The following is a 19,208-nucleotide window of genomic DNA, read 5'->3' as shown; positions in this document are numbered from 1 at the left end:
ATACCATATCTAGTTTGGCCTTAAAAATCTATGTCTGCCTATATATATATATATATATATATATATATATATATATATATATGTATGTATGTATGTATGTATGTATGTACGTATGTGTGTATGTATATGTATATGTATATGTATATATGTGTGTGTGTATATATAAAGGTAAAGGTAAAGGTTCCCCCGCACATGCGTGCTAGTCGTTTCCGACTCTAGGGGCCGGTGCTCATCTCCGTTTCACAGCCAAAGAGCCAGCGCTTGTCCGAGGACGTCTCCGTGGTCATGTGGCCGGCATGACTAGACGCCAAAGGCACACGGAACGCTGTTACCTTCCCACCGTAGTGGTCCCTATTTTTCTACTTGCATTTTTACGTGCTTTCGAACTGCTAGGTTGGCATAAGCTAGGACGAGTAACAGGCGCTCACTCTGCTACGCGGCACTCGGGATTCGACCCGCCAAACTGCCGACCTTCTGATCGACAAGCTCAGCGTCCTAACCCACTGAGCCACCGCGTCCCTTGTGTATATATATATCTGCATATATATATATTGTGTATATATATATATCTGCATTTGTCAAACTGATGCTTGTGACACCTTCCCAGCTATTTGAAAAATGAAGGTGATTTTGTGTCAGACTTCCTCTCTCAATCTCTCACAAGGAATTGAAGTTACTTTCATTCCAAAGAGGTTGTAATATGATGTAAAAGATGCAATATAATGTGAAATAAAGTTTTATTGCTGCCATTTTTATGTATTAACAGCTTTTAAATGTCCTGCTATTCTTTTACGAGGTTACTATATAGTTACCATACTACATTCTCAATACTGTTATAGAAGAGAAGCATGTTTGTGTATGTGGACATAGGTAGTTTGTGTAATTTGAAACCAGGAATTTGTATAAGAGTTCTACCATGTGATATGAACCTCCATGAATAAAATTTGTGCAATTTACTATTTGGATTATCAACTGGCAAGGCTTCTAATGTCAGAGTCCCTTGACAAAACTGAAGGCCATCTCTTGAGGATATTTTATCTTAGATTCTTACGTTGTGCAGAAGATGGACCTGGATAACCTAAAAGCCCTCAAAGTATGATTGTTATATGGAGTAGAAGAAAAGAAACAATTGTGATAGATTTCCCCCCCCCCAGTTTTTGAGCCCCATTTGAGTCTAACAAAATGTATACTTTAAGGAATATTGCATTAGTTAGAAGTAGCACTTATTTATAAGTCATTTGAAAGATTGGTTAGTATTTAGAGCCTTTATAAAATACTACTAAATTCAGTACTCATCCCAGAAGCTGATCATAATGTAGAAACGTCTGGGAATAAGAGATCATCCAATTGCAATGAAGGGCATCATCACAATCCTTTTCCCTTAATGTGGAGATTAGAAGTCGAAATATTGTTTAGGAGCTCAGTCTCATGCAAGCATTTGGCTCTGCAAATAGGCCCTTGGGGCAGCAAGAAGTTGCTCTTTTAACACTAGGCATTCTCTGCTTTTGGATCTCCTGAATTGTGTAAGACCTTTGTAGAAAAAACAAGCAAGGCATTTGAAGAACCTTTAGATTTCCTCTTTTGCAATTACAATACAATTGCATACAAAGTAAAGATGATCCATTTGGTAAGTGAATCAAGTCAAGACTTTAGCAAGCAAGTTCTGAACTGGAAACCACATTTTGTGCGTGCCACCTTTGCCTGAGCAGCCAAAAGAACAGTTGCTAATAGCCTGCAGGGTACTAACTAGTCACATGGTGTTGGCTTCCTTCCTGGTTTTTCAGCTGCCAAATTACATTTAAAGCAGCTAAAAATACATTAAATATTTTCCTTTCCTTATATTACTTGACTATATCAGCAGTTGCTGTAGCTGCTATGAGCATGTTATTTGATAACCAAGAGGAGGACAGAAGGTTATCAGTGCAGATATTAATACAAGACCCTTCTAATCAAGTGTGTAAATGCCACAAGTTTCAGGTCCAAGGATATTCCCAAAGAAATGAGGAGTTAAAATATATTCCATGCTCTGATTTATGCCCCAGAATGCACTGGGATCTCTTATACAATCTTACTGCTAGGAGAAAACAAGCTAACCAAGTTGCAAAAGATATATTCCCTTGTTGAGTCTCACTTTAAAATAGCTCTTGGAAAGTTGAGAAGAAAGTCACCTTTTTCATCTGTGCCCTTATCCGGATCTAACTTTCTTCCCTTCAAATTTGCTATTAATGTTAAGGAACTTCTAGATTATAGCGTATACTATAGAAAGCACTTTAATAACAATAGCAACCTCTTAATTGTGATCTTTGACCAGCATTCCTTCAGAAAACCCATTACCAAAAATTATCACAAAACAAAAGAACAACATATCCAATGTCAAAGTTTTTACCACTATATGGCTCAGTGAAGATATTTGGCAATGTGAATTATAAGTCAGTGTCCCTTAAAAAAATCATGTATGTAAAGTTTGTATGACCCTCAGTTTTGGAAACAGCACATCTCAGAATATCATACAAAAGACACCATAAGTAGATGTAGGCAAGAGTTTTTGTCACCTTAGAGTCACAAGGACAATGTTTCTGAGAATAAGGAGTCTCATGAAATCTTCTCACCAATAATGGAGAAAGAAGACCATTAAAACAAATTCTAGGAAAAGCCCATGTATATTTACTCAGAATTAGATTGTGTAAATACCCTGCAGGAAACAGCTTACATATGACAATAAATTCCAGGAAGAGTAGTGGTGAGATCATCCTTATATATATATGCTTGTTAACTATTTAGATTACCTTGCTAGGTCCCAAACATGGGACAAATCTTTATTTCCTGTTTCGGCCTAACCGAAGGCCAACAGGCAGTAGTCACAACAGTGACAGCTCATATTTGTGTAAATTTTAGATTGCTAACAAAGAATTAAAGGGAGACTGATATGCATTTCAAACTTATTTGTTTTCATCAGTCAGCCATACCCTTCTGAGATTCGAATATATATATATATATATATATATATATATATATATATATATATATATATATATATATATATATATATATATATATATATATATATATATATATATATATATATATATATATATTCAAAAGAAAGTCTGAATTATGAGACTACATAATTCCTCCATATCAACAAATTGATAGCTGTCTAGCAACAACAAAAGCAAAAGTCCTTTAGGATCAAACACAATTCTGATAAAGGAACACTCATCACATAGATATCAGCAATGCATGGCTTGGAAATAACACATTCAAATATTGCAAAGAATGTTGTAATGGAGTTGGGTAGTATTATTACAGGAACAATCTGTTCTAATATGCCGAATAAAGGAGGGGTTTGGAGATTTTGTAGCTTTGATTAACTATCTTACTTGTTCCAATCAATATTTTTCCTGCTAAGCAGAGGACATTATTTATTACAGCTTGTCTAGGCAGGGATTTTTTTTAAAAGCAAGCAGGATATAAGGGGAATTCTAGTTTATAGGGCATGTAACAGCAGAAGGGCATCACTAGGAACAGGCAAAAGTGCCATTGGGTTGGGTGTTAAATTCCTGAAGTAGCTCCATATAATTGAAAGAGGGTTTCCAATTGCACAGCTCACACACGTGTCATAATTGAGCAATGACCTTTTCATATATTTGAATAAACTTTGGATTGAAAAAAAACAGTCTTTGAATAACAGATGAACAGATCTAGAAAACCCAGCTTAGACTCTACCAATTTTAATTAAATCCTGATCTTTACCCCTGTGGTTCAGTTCCATCTGATCCAGAATAGAAGCATAGTAGGGGATATGGGAGAGATGGCTGCAGTTTCTGGCACTTTATAAGAAAACTTGCTAACCAAAAGATGACCATTCTGGGTGTAGCAAGGTTGTACCATACCGTCTTTTTGTCTGCTCTGTGTCAGATCATGCCACAAATGTGGGTGGGTGGACAAAGGTGAGCCTAGGTAAACTTTTCATATTAATTAAAACTAAAAGAGGAACACTCAAAAGATATACACTGTAAACTGAAGATCTAAACTGCAGTCAAAACTGTATAAGATGCAAATGTGTACTGTAATGCAGTTGTTTTTCTGACTCCCATTTTAGATTGTCTTTAGCCACAACACCACCCTTAAATTGCCATCTCTGCATTTACATTGCTATTAAATAAAAATCTTTCGAATTCTACACATGTGCAACAATGTCTTATGTATGTTTCTGAGAATTTATTTCTGTTGTTTACAATATAAAATAAATATCGTTATTATTAAAAATATAGAGAAGGAATTCAATGATCTTAATAAAATGAGCAATAAAGGAAAAGATAAATGATAAGTGAACTAAAGTGACCAACCTAATATGACCACTAATATGTCTAATGGAAGTGTTTGGCTAAGTCAATTCCATAGATGATATTCTGCATTCATACTGGTACCACTGAAGAAGACCCATTTGGAAGTGTTCTTAGCACTTTGTATTCAAAGGCAAAAAGATGCTTTGGAGCACTGAGGTACAAATGTAGTACCTGACTGCATTGCTTAGGTCAACCATGCCTTTTCCTGCATGGACCCACAGCTTACCACTCTAGAAAAACACCCTTTTGATCCAAAATATTTTTGGGTATTTGAATCCACAGCACTGCACAATCATATGTACTCTGAAACAACAAAACGGGTCTTTCCTACTTCTTCACCTGAACGACAGGAGGCTGAAAGAATTTGTAGAGATTTTGGGGAGGAAAGCAAAACATACTATTCTGCCAGGTGGGATCATATTCCTAAGGGCACTAGACTGCTTTCAGGTCTAATATACCCTCTCAGAGCCTAAATAGTTTATCTGTGCTACAGATTTCAATTGTTTAATATTTTAATTTCCTGATGACTTCTTTTAATCGTATAGAATTTTCTGCAGCAGTGTGTCTAATTGCTTCTCTTTGCTTTATTTGATTTTGTATTTTTAATTATTTAATTGCAAATACTGACCTAGATTTCCATTTTTGAGACAGAAAGTCAGTATATATAGTGTTTTAAATAAACAAAAAAGGTCTGGGAAATTTATTTTGCAGAAAATTCTTAACACCTGCAATGGAGTACAATTACTCAGGAATAAATCATAATAATCTTAACTAGTTGCTTAAATATTCTTAAAAGCAAGAGAAAAGGAAAAAAAAAAGCTTAGCTTCTTTCTGCCATCTTATCAGTCAGGAGAAGACAGGGATCCCTTAACCAGTGTTAGGATTTTCCGGTGACCATTTAGAATTTTCATCCCTGAACATTATATTATTTAAGAATGTAAATCCTCAAAGGATATTGTGACAGACAGACAGACAGAAAATATTGCCAGTTTTCCCAGGAAATATATCAGCAAAGGTTTATTTCAGAAGTGGCCTTTGCTAAAGTCAGGGATCATCTAACAGTGCTGTATGTTCCTTGGCAGTGACAAGAAGTAGCCGGGCCCAGCAGGGAGGCAAGGTAGAAACCGTAAGCATACAAACAAGCAACATCATCAGAGAATTATAAAGGGCATGGAATGGGAGGTAGCAATAGCTCAACTACTTGGAAGAACACCCATTGATCAACTGGAAAAAAAAACACGACAATATGCACTCGATCTGGTGATTCATTAGACAGGCTTTTAAAAAGGCATGAATCTCTTCATGAAACAGGTCATATAGGTTCATACTTTTAGCATTGTTGACTCCAATCAACTCTTAAATTTCAGGCAGAAGAAGGCTTTCCTAGCTAGGTCAGGTACAAAATTTGTGCCTAACCGGGGGTTTAGCTTGGAAACATCTGAATAGAAAGTATGTGCATATGAAACAACAGACCTCCCCTCTACCACAGGGGAGGTAGCCCAGATAAGAATAGCCCCTTTGAATGGCTTCGAAGGCTCTATGTTACAAATTTTCCCCATTTCTGAAACTAGTAGCTGGACTATTCTGTTTTATATCTTTGCCTGACTGTCAAGAGACTTAGGAGTTTCATGAATTCAGCTGGATGCCAGATGTCTCTTATGACACTCTGAAGCTATTCCATTGCCACCCATCTGCTGCCTCTTATAAAAGTGGCTCACCTTGCTGTTTTTGCATGGTGGTGAAATCTTCAAAGGTGAGCGTGCGCACAGGAGGCCTCCAAAATGCGTATGTTTCCATAATGGCCTCCAGGCCAGTTCTGCAAAATGAAAAAAGAAGAGAAGAGGGAAGGAAGGTTAAAAACATCAGTGAAGATGTATTTCTCCTTTAGCGAGTAAGAAAAAGCATGATTTTCTCTACCAACTTGACAACTGTTGTTAATTTTATCATCCTATATTTCTAATGACACAACATCCATCTTCCTAGTTTCCTCTGTAAAATGAGAGAGAATGAGTATGCTTTCCCCCCACTTTTCATGAATGAAATGGCCCCAGAAGATTAGGCCTGAACTACATGTCCACCTGAAGCAAGGCAAAGAATTCAATGCAGTTTATGGGGGGCGGGTGGGGAAGAGGGAGCTGATGATATGCCACAGAACAAAATCAGGGGCAGTGATGAACTGGGAATGTGTTCAGGGTTCAGGATGGCTTCTTCACTCTAAATAACATGAAGGAAGTATTAAGAAAAGAGAGAGTAATTCACCTTCTGCTATTATTCAATCATTTGTTGTTTGCTTTCTTTCCTCTCCTCTGTCCTCTTTCTTTTGGTTCATTAACTTTAAGAATGTGCTCACCTTCCAATTCTGGAGTTCAAGGTCCCTAAAGCCCCTTTGCTGATGAAAAGACAGGAGGTTTTTTTTTCCAGCTAAAAAGGAATGGAGCTAACATTCCAAAGTTACCCCGGAAGCAAGGATGTAGTTGGCAAAATGTAGGATTTTAATAGTTCATTTAAGAGTGGAGAAATTACCAGGGTGTATTAGCTGCTAAAGGGACGTGGTGGCTCAGTGGGTTAGGACACTGAGCTTGTCGATCAGATGGTCGGCAGTTTGGCGGGTCGAATCCCGAGTGCCGCGTAACAGAGTGAGCGCCTGTTACTCGTCCCAGCTTCTGCCAACCTAGCAGTTCGAAAGCACGTAAAAATGCCAGTAGAAAAGTAGGGACCACTACGGTGGGAAGGTAACAGCGTTCCGTGCGCCTTTGGCATCTAGTCATGCCGGCCACATGACCACGGAGACATCCTCGGACAAGCACTGGCTCTTCGGCTTTGAAACGGAGATGAGCACTGGCCCCTAGAGTTGGAAACGACTAGCACGCACATGTGGGGGAACCTTTACCTTTACCTTTTTATTAGCTGCTAAATGTCTGCAAGCAGCAATTGGGAATAGGAATACAGAATGTTTCATCACAGATATTCTCTCTCAGTAAAATGACCACCCAGAACTCAATGAGAATTTAATACAAAAAATGTTTAGATTGCTAAAGATAACTGAAGCCATTATATCCAAAGTTCACACAGTGGAAAACAAGAAATACTACAAATATGGTGATGCAACAAGACTTTAATTAATTTCTTTACACATATGATTTATGTGATATCAGCATAAGCAAATTCATATGACAATATAGAGTTTGCCAACATTTCTCCTTTTTCCAGATTGGGGGATCACAGGAGACAGGTATTCATCCATCTCATCAGAGCCTGCTGGTGTATATTGTTTAACTTTGCATACAGTGTTTCCACTTTATGTTTGAAAAATGCAGCAAAATTTAAATGTAACCCAGATGATTCCGATGTTCACAAAACCCAATTACATCATGTCATTACTAAATCTACAAGAGATGTTCAGAGTCTCCATGGAAATTATTGAATATTTGAATTACAAACCAAAGACAAACCTCTTTTATATAACTTGGCTCACGTATACTATTAAGCTATTGATTAAGAAACAACACACACTACAATTCTGGTGCTTATTCTATGACAAACTCTATTTTTCATGCTTTTATTCATGATAGCCAGGAAGGAAAAAAAAAAGAGAAAAATATGCACAATTCTAGTTTGGTCTCTGTTTGATTTTCTTGGAGGAGGTGGAAGACCACTACATTGTAATAACAGGTAATATAAAAGGATCCTATGGTACAAAAATGGTAAATGATAGTTGATATATTTCTTTGTTTCAGTAATGCCTTCCATATGGTCCTCCTCCCTTGTTGCTTACAACCATCATTGTTCTCTGACTCCTCTTCTAAGCTCCAAACTGACACTTTCAGACATACAGTATCTGATGCCATATTCCCAATGCATTCAGTGGGACTTTCCCCAAGACACATGTATAAAGACTGGACCCTAAAAAGTCTTCTTCAGAGTAGAATGTCCCATAAAACAGCACATGTACATAATAGGCACATGTGCCATTCATTCACTGGACTACATTTATGTGAAGTTACAATTATAACATGTCAGCCTTTCCCAGATAAAAAGGAGCTTCTGATGAAGGAAAGCTTTTCAAATGAGATTGAAATGAGCTCTAAGATTAGGGGTGAAAATTGCTAGAGTAATTGCCAATAAAGGTTTTTCTGCAAGATTTTATTTTATTTATTTATTTTATTACATTTATATACCGCCCTTTCCCGAAGGACTCAGGGGGGTTTACAGGGTAATTAAAAAACCAAGATACAAAAGTTAAAAACAAATTTTAAAAAAATTATATTTGTCCCTGTATAAATAAAAGCCCAGTTAAAATAAGATTAATCCTCAGCCTGGGCCAGAGAGCTCGAAGAGCCAGGTCTTCAGGTCCCGGCGGAATGAACGGAGGTCGGGGGCAGTCCTCAGCTCCACTGGGAGCTGGTTCCAAAGGGCAGGCGCCCCCACTGAGAAGGCCCTATCCCTGGGTGTCGTCTGCCGGCAATCTCTTACCGGTGGCACCCTGAGAAGACCCTCCCTGTGGGAGCGCACTGGACGAAGGGAACTTGATGCCGGCAGCAGGTGTTCCCTCAGATATCCCGGACCCAAGCCATTTAGGGCTTTATAGGTCATCACCAGCACCTTGAATCTCACCCGGAGGGCAACCGGAAGCCAATGCAGCTCGCGGAGTAGAGGTGTTACATGGGAGTATCGGGAGACTCCCATCACAACTCGCACGGCCGCATTCTGCACCAGCTGAAGCCTCCGAGTGGTCCTCAAGGGCAGCCCCATGTAGAGAGCGTTGCAGTAGTCTAAACGGGAGGTCACGAGCGCATGAGTGACTGTGCGTAGGGCATCTCGGTCCAGATAGGGTCGCAACTGGCGCACCAGGCGAACCTGGGCAAAAGCCCCCCTGGTCACGGCTCCTATATGGTCTTCAAAATTGAGCCGGGAGTCAAGGAGGACGCCCAAGTTGCGAGCCCTATCAGATGAAGAATTTGTTTGAGTATATGAAGCTAAGCCTAAAATTAACTCTTTCTGAGCACATTTTAGAAACTAAGACCACAAGGAAACCCCATTTGCTTTTTAAAAAGCCTGCCAGCTCATTTATTTTTGCCTTTTTATATTCATAAATCCATGTCCATTCTCTCACACAATGGCTTCTTGCCAGAAAACAAAAAGCTGAGGAGTGTTGCTTAGTAAGAATACTGCAATCATGGAAAGCAAAGCATTCACTCATGAAAATCCTATTAGATCTGGCTTAATACTTGAGATATGTCTCTAACATCCAGTGTTTGATTTGTACTTAAAATTCTGTTACTATGGATTGTTTGTTATGAAGGTCCAGCATCAAGGAGGATTTGTATTTAACTCCTTGAGCAGCTGACTAGCATATTGCTTTGAAATAATTTTGGATGCACTAAAATTATGCCAAGCCAAATTTTTGCAGAAAGCTCAATAACCAGATCTAGGCCATGGATGTTTTTCTACTTGTATGAAAATATCATTTCCTAATACTTTGCAAAGTTTCAGTTTGACCTTGCAATGTGTTAGCAAATGTAAATTCAGTGTGATACTTTGTCTGGCAAAAGTATGCTCTTGTATTTAATTTTTAATAAATACTTTTCCAGATGTTTATAATAAAAAGGCAAAAAGAATTCACATTTCATTTACAAACTATAACTGTATATATTCAAAATTATTAAGATGAATGAGAGATAGACTTGGGGAAATAGATAAAGTGGAGATGAATGAGAAAGAGCTGGGTGGAAAAATGATGTTATCCCCCCTGGTGAACTATAGTATAGCATCATTCAGCTCTTTCTGAAATGATATGGCTTTAATACAGACAGGCTTTATATCACCAAAGCATTCTTCTAGATGAGCATAATAGGATGGAAAACTAAGGTCAGGAAGAATTTTTAGCATCAACTCTACATTAATGGGAAAGAAACTGGAAAAGCCATTTTTACATTACACATTAAAGCTGCTCTGATCACATAATTTTCATTATTATTTGCCTTATTTATTCTGGGCTTTGGATTCATTTCTCTATATGAGTTTAATTAAATCATTTCACTAAATGAAAAGCTACTGATCACATATAAAAAGAGGCTGTACAAATAAATGAGAAAGAGTTTCAAACCTTCAAGGGCCACAAGCGATTGCGTAGGAAATTACGCTGAAATTAAATCCAAGCAAAACAAAGGTGCTGTTAGTGAGGTGAAAACTGAACTTCAAGACTGAATTGAAGCCTGAACTGGATGGAGTTGCATTCCCCAAGATAGCCTATTATCAAAATCTAGATTCCTTGACCTGTAGGCATCATTTGATTTGCAAATGGAAATGAGAATATTTTCATAGTTATGGCTAGTGTAGCAACTGCAGTACTTCTTGAACTGGACTGAATTTAGTGGTTAGCTGTGCCTTGGTTTATAGCTCAAATGCCGTAGTGCATTTTTTCTGGGGCTTCTCTTGAAAAGTGTCCAGAAATTGAGGTGATGTAAAATATGGCAGTCAAGGTCAGGAATGATATGGTGCCTGCTCTAAAAGATTTAAACTGACTCCTAATAGCTGAAATAGATTATTAGTTGCCTGCTATAAGGTTCTAGTTTACCCTTTACATCCCTTAATGCAGACATGTCAAACTTGCGATATCACATGACGTCGCGAGACATACCGGGACTATTTTGCCATTGCTGACAATGGGGTGGGTAAGGCTTCTGGATCACCCATCCGGCCCATAGGCCGGCAGTTTGACACCCCTGCCTTAATGGCTTAGTTTCCAATTACCTGAACCAACCCAATTACCTAACTCAGCCAGAGAGGGTCCTCAGAAGAAGCCTCTGTTGCTGGAAGTTTGGCTGTTGGTATGCAAGAAAAAAAGATACCCATTTGGCTCCAATTCTCCCAGAATTTAGGAAGAGGACAATAATGTGTGTCTTTCACCAAACTTTTAATTATTTTAAGGATGGATTTTGGTTTGGATTTTGATTTAATTGCATCAATTTTAATCATTGTGCTTCATTTTTTAATGTTATAAACCTCCTGAAGTATTGGGATATGTATGGTAGAAATTGAGAAATAACTAAATGAATAAACATCATTCTGTTACCTAGCATTCTTTAACTTTCAAACAATCAATTGTTTAGAAAGGACAGGATGTAATATTGCAACTCTGCTGGACTGACTTCTCTGACTACCAGATAAGACATGCAAAGCCCAACTACCAAGTCTAGAACTATATTACATTAGATTTCTTCCTTGGTCTAGTGCAGAATCATATTTTTTTAAAATTGATTTATGTATCCAAATATTTCATCTTAACAAATTTTATTTATTTTAGAAACCTGTTTGGCCACCCACTTTATGTACCGTAACTCACAATGAAAGCAGTAAAAACATTTCAAAAGCAATACAAATCAATGTCAAAAAACATCTTTCAGTGTCCTAAAAGGAATTGGAAGCTTCAGCCTATTCCAATCCTTGAGGGAAGTATTCAATTTAACAGGGTTGTGTGGGATAAATGGACTATATGAACAAACTAAAGCCATGTATGAATGCCAATTGCACATCTTACAAATGCTACACTAGCCAATTAAAAAAATAAAACCACACACTGAGAGCAAACAGACCTCAACTCCCTTTCAGCAAAGGAAGAAAAACAAATTACTAAATAGAAAAGGTTGATAAAAAAAAAGAAAAAGAAAATACATTCTCTTTTTTGATACATGTTACTCATATTTCATGCTCAGAAAACATAGGGAGAGAAACACAGAGAAAAAGAGAGAGATTTAAAAGGAACAAAACTTGGAAATGAAATATAAGAGCTTAATAAGTTATCACTATTTTTTGTCTTTGTGATCCTTGGTTCCATTTACATAATCAAACACATTTTTGTGGATCATTTTAACTTAGGAGCAGCTGCTGTACTTTAATGCCTTTCCTGATGCTTCATAACCACAAAATTTTATTTTAATGAAAAATTAAATGATGGAACTTACTTGTGGCCACTTCCAAATGTGAGTCAGAACATATGTGTTGCTGGAAAATTTGCAATTAGGAGAAGAATAGAGAATAATAACCTAGACTTTTAGTGATTTTACAAATGGCCAGCCATAAAATGGTGGCAACTGAAAGAAAAGAGGACAGGTGCACTGGCATATCCTGGACAAAACAATACTATATGCTTAGATCTGTTAATTTGCAAGCATGGCCCTCTTCACTCTTAAAAAAATTCTGTATTTGAAGTTTGTCTCCTAAGAATATCCTCAGCTTACGACCATTTATTTAACACTGACTCAAACCTAACATGGCCTCAGATAAAATGACTTACAACCACTCTTCAAATTTACAACCATTATACCACCCCCATGATCATGTCAATTTGGACACTTAGCAACTGGATCACATTTACAACAGCTGCAGCATCTTGTGACTTCCGGTCCTGCGCAGCAGCGCAGCAGCGCAGCAATCAATGGGTTCGTGGGTTCGTGCCCTTCGGCTGAGTTTCTTCCTGTTAGGGGACCCTAAATGGGCCAGAAGCCGCCCCACAAAAAGGAAGGAAGTCCTGGGGATCACAGAGAGACAACGGTCAACCCAGTTGGTCCAGGAGAAGCCTTCCAGAAACCAACAGGAGAAAGGCTAGCTTAACTTCAGAGTCTAGCCCAAGCTGGAAGCAACCAAAATCAAAAGCACTATTTTAAGCTGATTGTAAACAGCATGTTTGAATCTGGGTAAGAACATTGATTTTCTCTATACTACTTATCAACTTTTCTGAAGAAAAAAAAACCCAAGAAGAAAAAAACCTCAGAAAGTGAAGGAGCGGGATGTTTGCCCCACCCTTTTACTAACAGAAGCAGCGAACTAAACCTTTTGTGGAAAACCAAAATGTATTGAGATGAAATGAAATGACTATAAAACCTAAATTTGGATAAGTTTGAAAATACTGAAGGGTTAAGATTCTCATTTTAAAGGCAATTTGTTCATTTTGAAAATTTGAAAAATAAACCGGTGCTGACATCTAGTGGTGGATGGATACTATGACAGCTATGGCCTTCCTACAGGACTTGGTAAAATCTGGAAAAAACTAATTTCTACTTGTGACCTTCAAAGCTCTAACAATAGAGAACAGCTGTGACAAAAAAGAAAACAATCTGGGCTGCAGACAAAGTGAGACTTATAAACTTCAGGGAACAAAAAAAACTTTTTTGAACTTTCTGGATTACAAGTATCTGTTTAACTCTGACCCCAAAGCTATTTGCAGAGAAAAAAAAATATGGATTCTTGGTCATCATGGAAAATCAGAGATTTATAGAAAGAACTTATCAAGAAAAAAAATAAATACAAAGATATTGTACTTGACCTACCTTTTATATTTACAGTAACACCTACAAGAATATGGAAAGATTCTTTGATTCAGCAGAACATATTAATTAAGAAAGATACTGGGCAAAAGAAAAAGGCTTAAGTGAAAATTAAGAAAATAGATGATGGGGCCTATCAGAGAGAATATTTTAAAAAGAAACACCTGTTCAAATATGGTTAAAGAAATAGAAAGATTTTGGATATGAATTTTTTAAGAGGGATAAGCCCCTCAAGTAGCATAGTGCTTTCTTTTTCTTCTTTCTTTTTATTTTATTTCTTGATATGAGTAATATAAAAGAGTTGGAATGGCTTATATAAAGGGTAATTGACTTTAAGAAAATTACAATGGATTAAAAAATGTTTTGAATAAGAGTTAAAAGACTAGAGGACTAGATTTATTAAATGGAATATTTAAAGATTAAATATATTTTTAATTATGGTAAAAAAGAATGAAATTTGTTTGGAAATAAATATGTATTAGGTTATAGGAAATAGGGATTTTAAGTAGCATACTATCCTTTTCTTATTCTTATTCTTCTTTTTTGTTTTTTTAGTCTATTTATTCCTTAAGAAAGGTAAAAGTATTGGGTTGGCTTACATGAGAAAAAATAGACTTAAATATTTAAATGTAATTAACTCTGAGAAAATCTTAACCAGTAAGAATTTTTTGAACATTGTGGGAAAAACAAATGTAAACAAGAACTGTAAACAGGATCTATGATGAGACAACCAGTATGACTAGATAGAAAAGGAATATTATATTGATGTGATTATTATCTTTAGAAATATTAGGAAATTTTTATACTCAATCGTCATTCACTAAAATAACAATTGTATTAAATTAAGGTTAGTAAATAGAACATTATGGGAAAAAGAGGAAATCAAGTAAAGTTATGTGGATTATAGATTATAGAAATCAACTCTTAGTGAATGTTTCTTAAATGTAAAGCCAGACAACACACTTTTACCGAATATTAAGGTGATTATGTTAAAAAAATAATAAAACTTTTTTTAAAAAAAAACCAGTTGCAGCATCTTGCAGTCATATGATCACTATTTGCAACCTTCCCAGCCAACTACCAACAAACAAAGTCAGTTAGGGAAGTTGGATTCATTTAACAACCAGGTGGTTTGCTTAATAGCCATGATAAAAATGATCATAAAATCATATCCAATCAGGGGATGACTTGCATAATGACCATATCACTTAGCAATCAAAATTCCAGAATGTTGTAAATCAAGGATTCTCCAGTTAACAGGCTTAAGATATTATCACTTCAATTGCTTAATTGACAGCCTCTGAGTGCTTGGTATGAGTAAATCACAAGTTATCATGATTCCTAGAATTTGTAAGAAAATGTCCAAATGTAGTACATTAAGACCTTCTGGAGGTCTCATTCAGTATGCTTGAATTTAGCCAGTAATCTTTGAATCACAAGTCATTTGCATAAATAATTAAATTAGCCCTTCCCAATTTCTTGTTTTAACGTCCTCAGTTCACGATAATGACAAGTAACCTCTTCAACTTTTAATTTGAAAAGGGGCCTGGGAGTAAAGGGAGGGACAGAATGAGGTTTAGGTGCAGTTTATTGATTCCCAACATAGGTTCAGATGAGTTAAATGAACAAGACTGTTCTGCAAGGCAATGCATTTCAAAATATGAAAACATTTATGCTGATTTCCTTTTCATGATGATGTTTGCTGTATTGGTTTTAGAAGTGTGTGACAGGGAATTGGTTAGCAGTGCAGCTAATCCATACAAATCTATCTGGCTTTACATTTGGCTAGGGAGCAACAATTTACATTAATATTTTAAAAAGATGTATTGCACAAAGATTAATTCAAGTAGCAGATGATAATTATACTAAACTCTGAGAAAACAGCATTGCAAAAAGCAGTATATCATTTTAAGCATTACACTAAATTTTCTACCAATAAATTTAATACAATTTATTACAGATCAGCAGATATTAAGCACCTTGCTTGACCAAACATGGCATAGAAGCAGAACTCTAAAGCTGGAGATTTTGGTCTATTTTTCCAGTGGCACTTGGATATTATAATAGCATTGTTGTCCTTAGAACAATAGCAATTAGCACTTAGACTTCTATATACACTCCATAATGCTTCACAGCACTCTGTCAGCATATGGCTCCCAACAATCTGGGCCTTCATTTTACTGACCACAGAAGATTGGAAGGCTAAGTCAAGCTTGAGACAGTCAGGATCAAACTGCAGTACTTCATTCTAATCACCACATTACCACACAGTGACTGAAAAAAACCTCATGCACAAATTGCCTATTTCAATTATTTCTCTGAAAATTTTCAGCCAATTAATAAACAGGTCCATCAATTCTTGCACATAACATTGCTTATGCACAAGGATCAGTGAGAAACGTGTGCAACAGATGAGAAGCATAGAAAATGTGGGGAAGGCAAGGGCACATGGGTGAATAAAAGGTAAAGGTAAAGGTTCCCCCACACATGCGTGCTAGTCATTTCCACCTCTAGGGGCTGGTGCTCATCTCCGTTTCAAAGCCGAAGTGCCAGCACTTGTCTGAGGATGTCTCCATGGTCATGTGGCCGGCATGACTAGATGCCAAAGGCGTTACCTTCCCACCATAGCGGTCCCTATTTTTCTACTTGAATTTTTACGTGCTTTCGAACTGCTAGGTTGGCAGAAGCTGGGACGAGTAACAGGCGCTCACTCTGTTATGCGGCACTCGGGATTTGACCCGCCAAACTGCCGAACAGCTTCCTTAACCATAAAGTGTAAGGTTAAGGTTGCTGGACTGTGTCTGTCCCTGTAGGATTCTGGGTTTACTGTATCATTACTTCTAAGCTGCCTTGAGGAAAGTTTTACTAAAAGAGATGTGAACTCCAAAACAAATATGTTGCCATAAGTGTTGGTTGCAGAGCATTTTCGCTTCCTAATACATTGTGCATGGGGATGGAGTCACAGGGCTGGAAGAAATCTTGGAGGTCTTCTAGTCCCATCCCCTGCCCATAGCAAGAGATATCTTCTCTTTCATCAACTGACCCATAAGAAATTGGCATGCTGAGAAGGGAAGACTGAAAGAGTTTTCTTACCTGTTTCTTCCAGAATCCCTGAACCCTTTTGCAAATGGATTTCGGTCAATTTTCAATCTGGTAATCTAGAGAACAGAAATTAATTTAGATTCCATAGTGAATAATTTATTCATCATTGTAAACTTTCGCCACTCCGTAACTTTTTTTTCTTGTTGCATTGTCTATGAGACAATTAATGTATTCAAACTTATCTCCAAGCTATCTGATTTTGTGGAACTCCACTGGCTCCTTACTTTCTCCATTTCCTGTTGCCTTATTAATGAAATCTAGCACCAGCTTCTGGGGCAGAGACTTTGAACAGTGCTATGTATGTAGTAACTACACTGCTATATGAATAACAAATGCAGTTTCAGATGGAATGTTAAAATAAATTTCATCTCCCAAATGAGCATTTGTGATTTTGCAGTTCTTGACAGTTGAAAAATTTACAAGCCATCCATATATTTAAACTGGAGCTCAGTCACATCATGAAGAAAGATATAAACTCTCCGATGCAGATGATTTGTTAATACATATACACACAGATGTTTTCCAAGTGAATCAAAAGTGCAGGAGGCAAAGGTCAATATATCTGGGTGTGACAGACAGCAGGGCTAACCCACATGACCCATAACCTCTCTTTGGTTCCTTTAATGGGGGTGGGGAGATTAACCCAGAATGTTACTAAAATAATATGAAATATATTGTTCCATTCTGAATGATATGAAAATATATTCATTCCATTCTAAGACATTTTTATTATTATCCAAACATGCAAGAGTGTATTCAAATAGCTTTCTTGCCTTCCAAAAATGAAGTTAAACGTGTTTTCTAAGTAAATTAAAAACATATTGTCTCTGCTGTCAACTAATGCTTCAGAACATAACCAATGGGTTTTCAGTGCTACAGTCACAATACAAGAGATTCATTCCAGAATCTCAACCCTGCAATCTCTTATTCAATGTAGTGATCTCAATATCCATTGAAGTTATAAATTCTAAAAAACATTTTCTTTATATTCTGTAAAACCCATAGAGGATTTAAGATGGAGAGAGAGAGAGAGAGAGAGAGAGAGAGGGAGGGAGGGAGGGAGAGAGGGAGAGGGAGGGAGGGAGGGAGGGAGAGAGAGAGAGAGAGAGAGAGAGAGAGGGAGGGAGGGAGGGAGAGAGGGAGAGAGAGGGAGGGAGGGAGGGAGGGAGAGAGGGAGAGGGAGGGAGGGAGGGAGAGAGAGAGAGAGAGAGAGAGAGAGAGAGGGAGGGAGGGAGAGAGGGAGAGAGAGGGAGGGAGGGAGGGAGGGAGGGAGGGAGAGAGGGAGAGAGAGGGAGGGAGGGAGAGAGAGAGAGAGAGAGAGAGAGAGAGAGAGAGAGAGAGAGAGAGAGAGAGAGAGAGAGAGAGAGAGAGAGAGAGAGATGATAGACAGACAATCTTGATATTAAATTTTTCTGGAGTTCTTCCAGAGAAATGAATTTTTATATTTTCAGGTGATCTTGTAATTGTTCAATGGTTCTGATTTATAACAACTAGGAATGCAGCCTAGTGCCAGTTACAGTGAGATTCTTCCCACCTGCCTTTTCTTTCAAGATGCCATTCCCCCTTGCTCTACTATATTATAAGTTCAGATGACCAGTCTACTGGTCTATTGTAATGGAACTAAGCATTTTTCCTCCTACAATTTAAAGCAAATTGTTTACATATTTGCTCATCCATGAATCATATAGATCCATTTCCCAATCTCATTGGTAGTTTCATGGAAGATGCTATCAAAAGTCAAAAACTCAAATTTGATTGATATTGTTTAATACAGTATAACCTGATATTAAACCACATAAGCCAAAGTGAAATGCACTTGCAAACAGACAGGCTGCCAGCAGTTAAAAAGCTAAGCAAGAGACACCCTAAACACATCCAACACAGCCAGATTCCTGGGTGGAAAGAGCTCTCCCCTGCTGAATTACATTTGTATATAATGCCCTACCAGAACAATCATAAAGTTTAAATTACAGTATGTGATATTTCAGCAGGGAATTTAAGTCCCAAGCAAACTTAACCTTCTAGAAAATAAGTAACCTTTCCTTACTAATGCTTTTTTTTCATATGTGAAAGAAATATCCCAAAGGTGCTTTTTCAAGAGGCAACTGGGCTTTCTTGTTTTTCTTTGAAGACCTTTCACAAGCTTGTAAAAGAAGTTGAAGAAGCTTCTTGGATGAGAAGCGAAAGGTCTTCAAAGAAAAACAAGAAAGTCCAGTTGCCTCTTGAAAAAGCACCTTTGGGACACTCATGTCCTGGATGACTGAGAATATCCATAGACATGTGAAAGAAATGTTCCTGTGCTAGCAACCTGAAGGTCTTAAGATATCATGAGCTGAACGTGTTTCAGCTATTCAACAGTGAGATCTGAATTATAGAAAAGAGATTTATGCCATATAAAGTCACAGTTTTCCCTCTGAAGCTATATCCTGTT

The 19,208-nt window shown here is 37.4% G+C and overlaps 1 protein-coding gene across 1 annotated transcript in view; it reads right to left on the bottom strand.

The window, feature by feature from the left end:
- The window catches only part of TBX15 (T-box transcription factor 15), an 80,133-nt gene that overhangs the window by 8,058 nt on the left and 52,867 nt on the right, over positions 1-19,208 (bottom strand). The window contains exons 6-7 of the mRNA XM_081318435.1: positions 16,769-16,833; positions 6,068-6,165 (exon numbers count right to left, since the gene is read on the bottom strand). Of these exons, the coding sequence (XP_081174561.1) occupies positions 6,068-6,165; positions 16,769-16,833 (163 nt within the window). The remainder of the gene's footprint in view (positions 1-6,067; positions 6,166-16,768; positions 16,834-19,208) is intronic.

Source organism: Vipera berus (assembly GCF_964194415.1).
Source record: "Vipera berus genome assembly, chromosome: 2".
Lineage (NCBI taxonomy): Eukaryota > Metazoa > Chordata > Lepidosauria > Squamata > Viperidae > Vipera > Vipera berus.
This window is presented reverse-complemented; position numbering and strand designations above follow the sequence as displayed.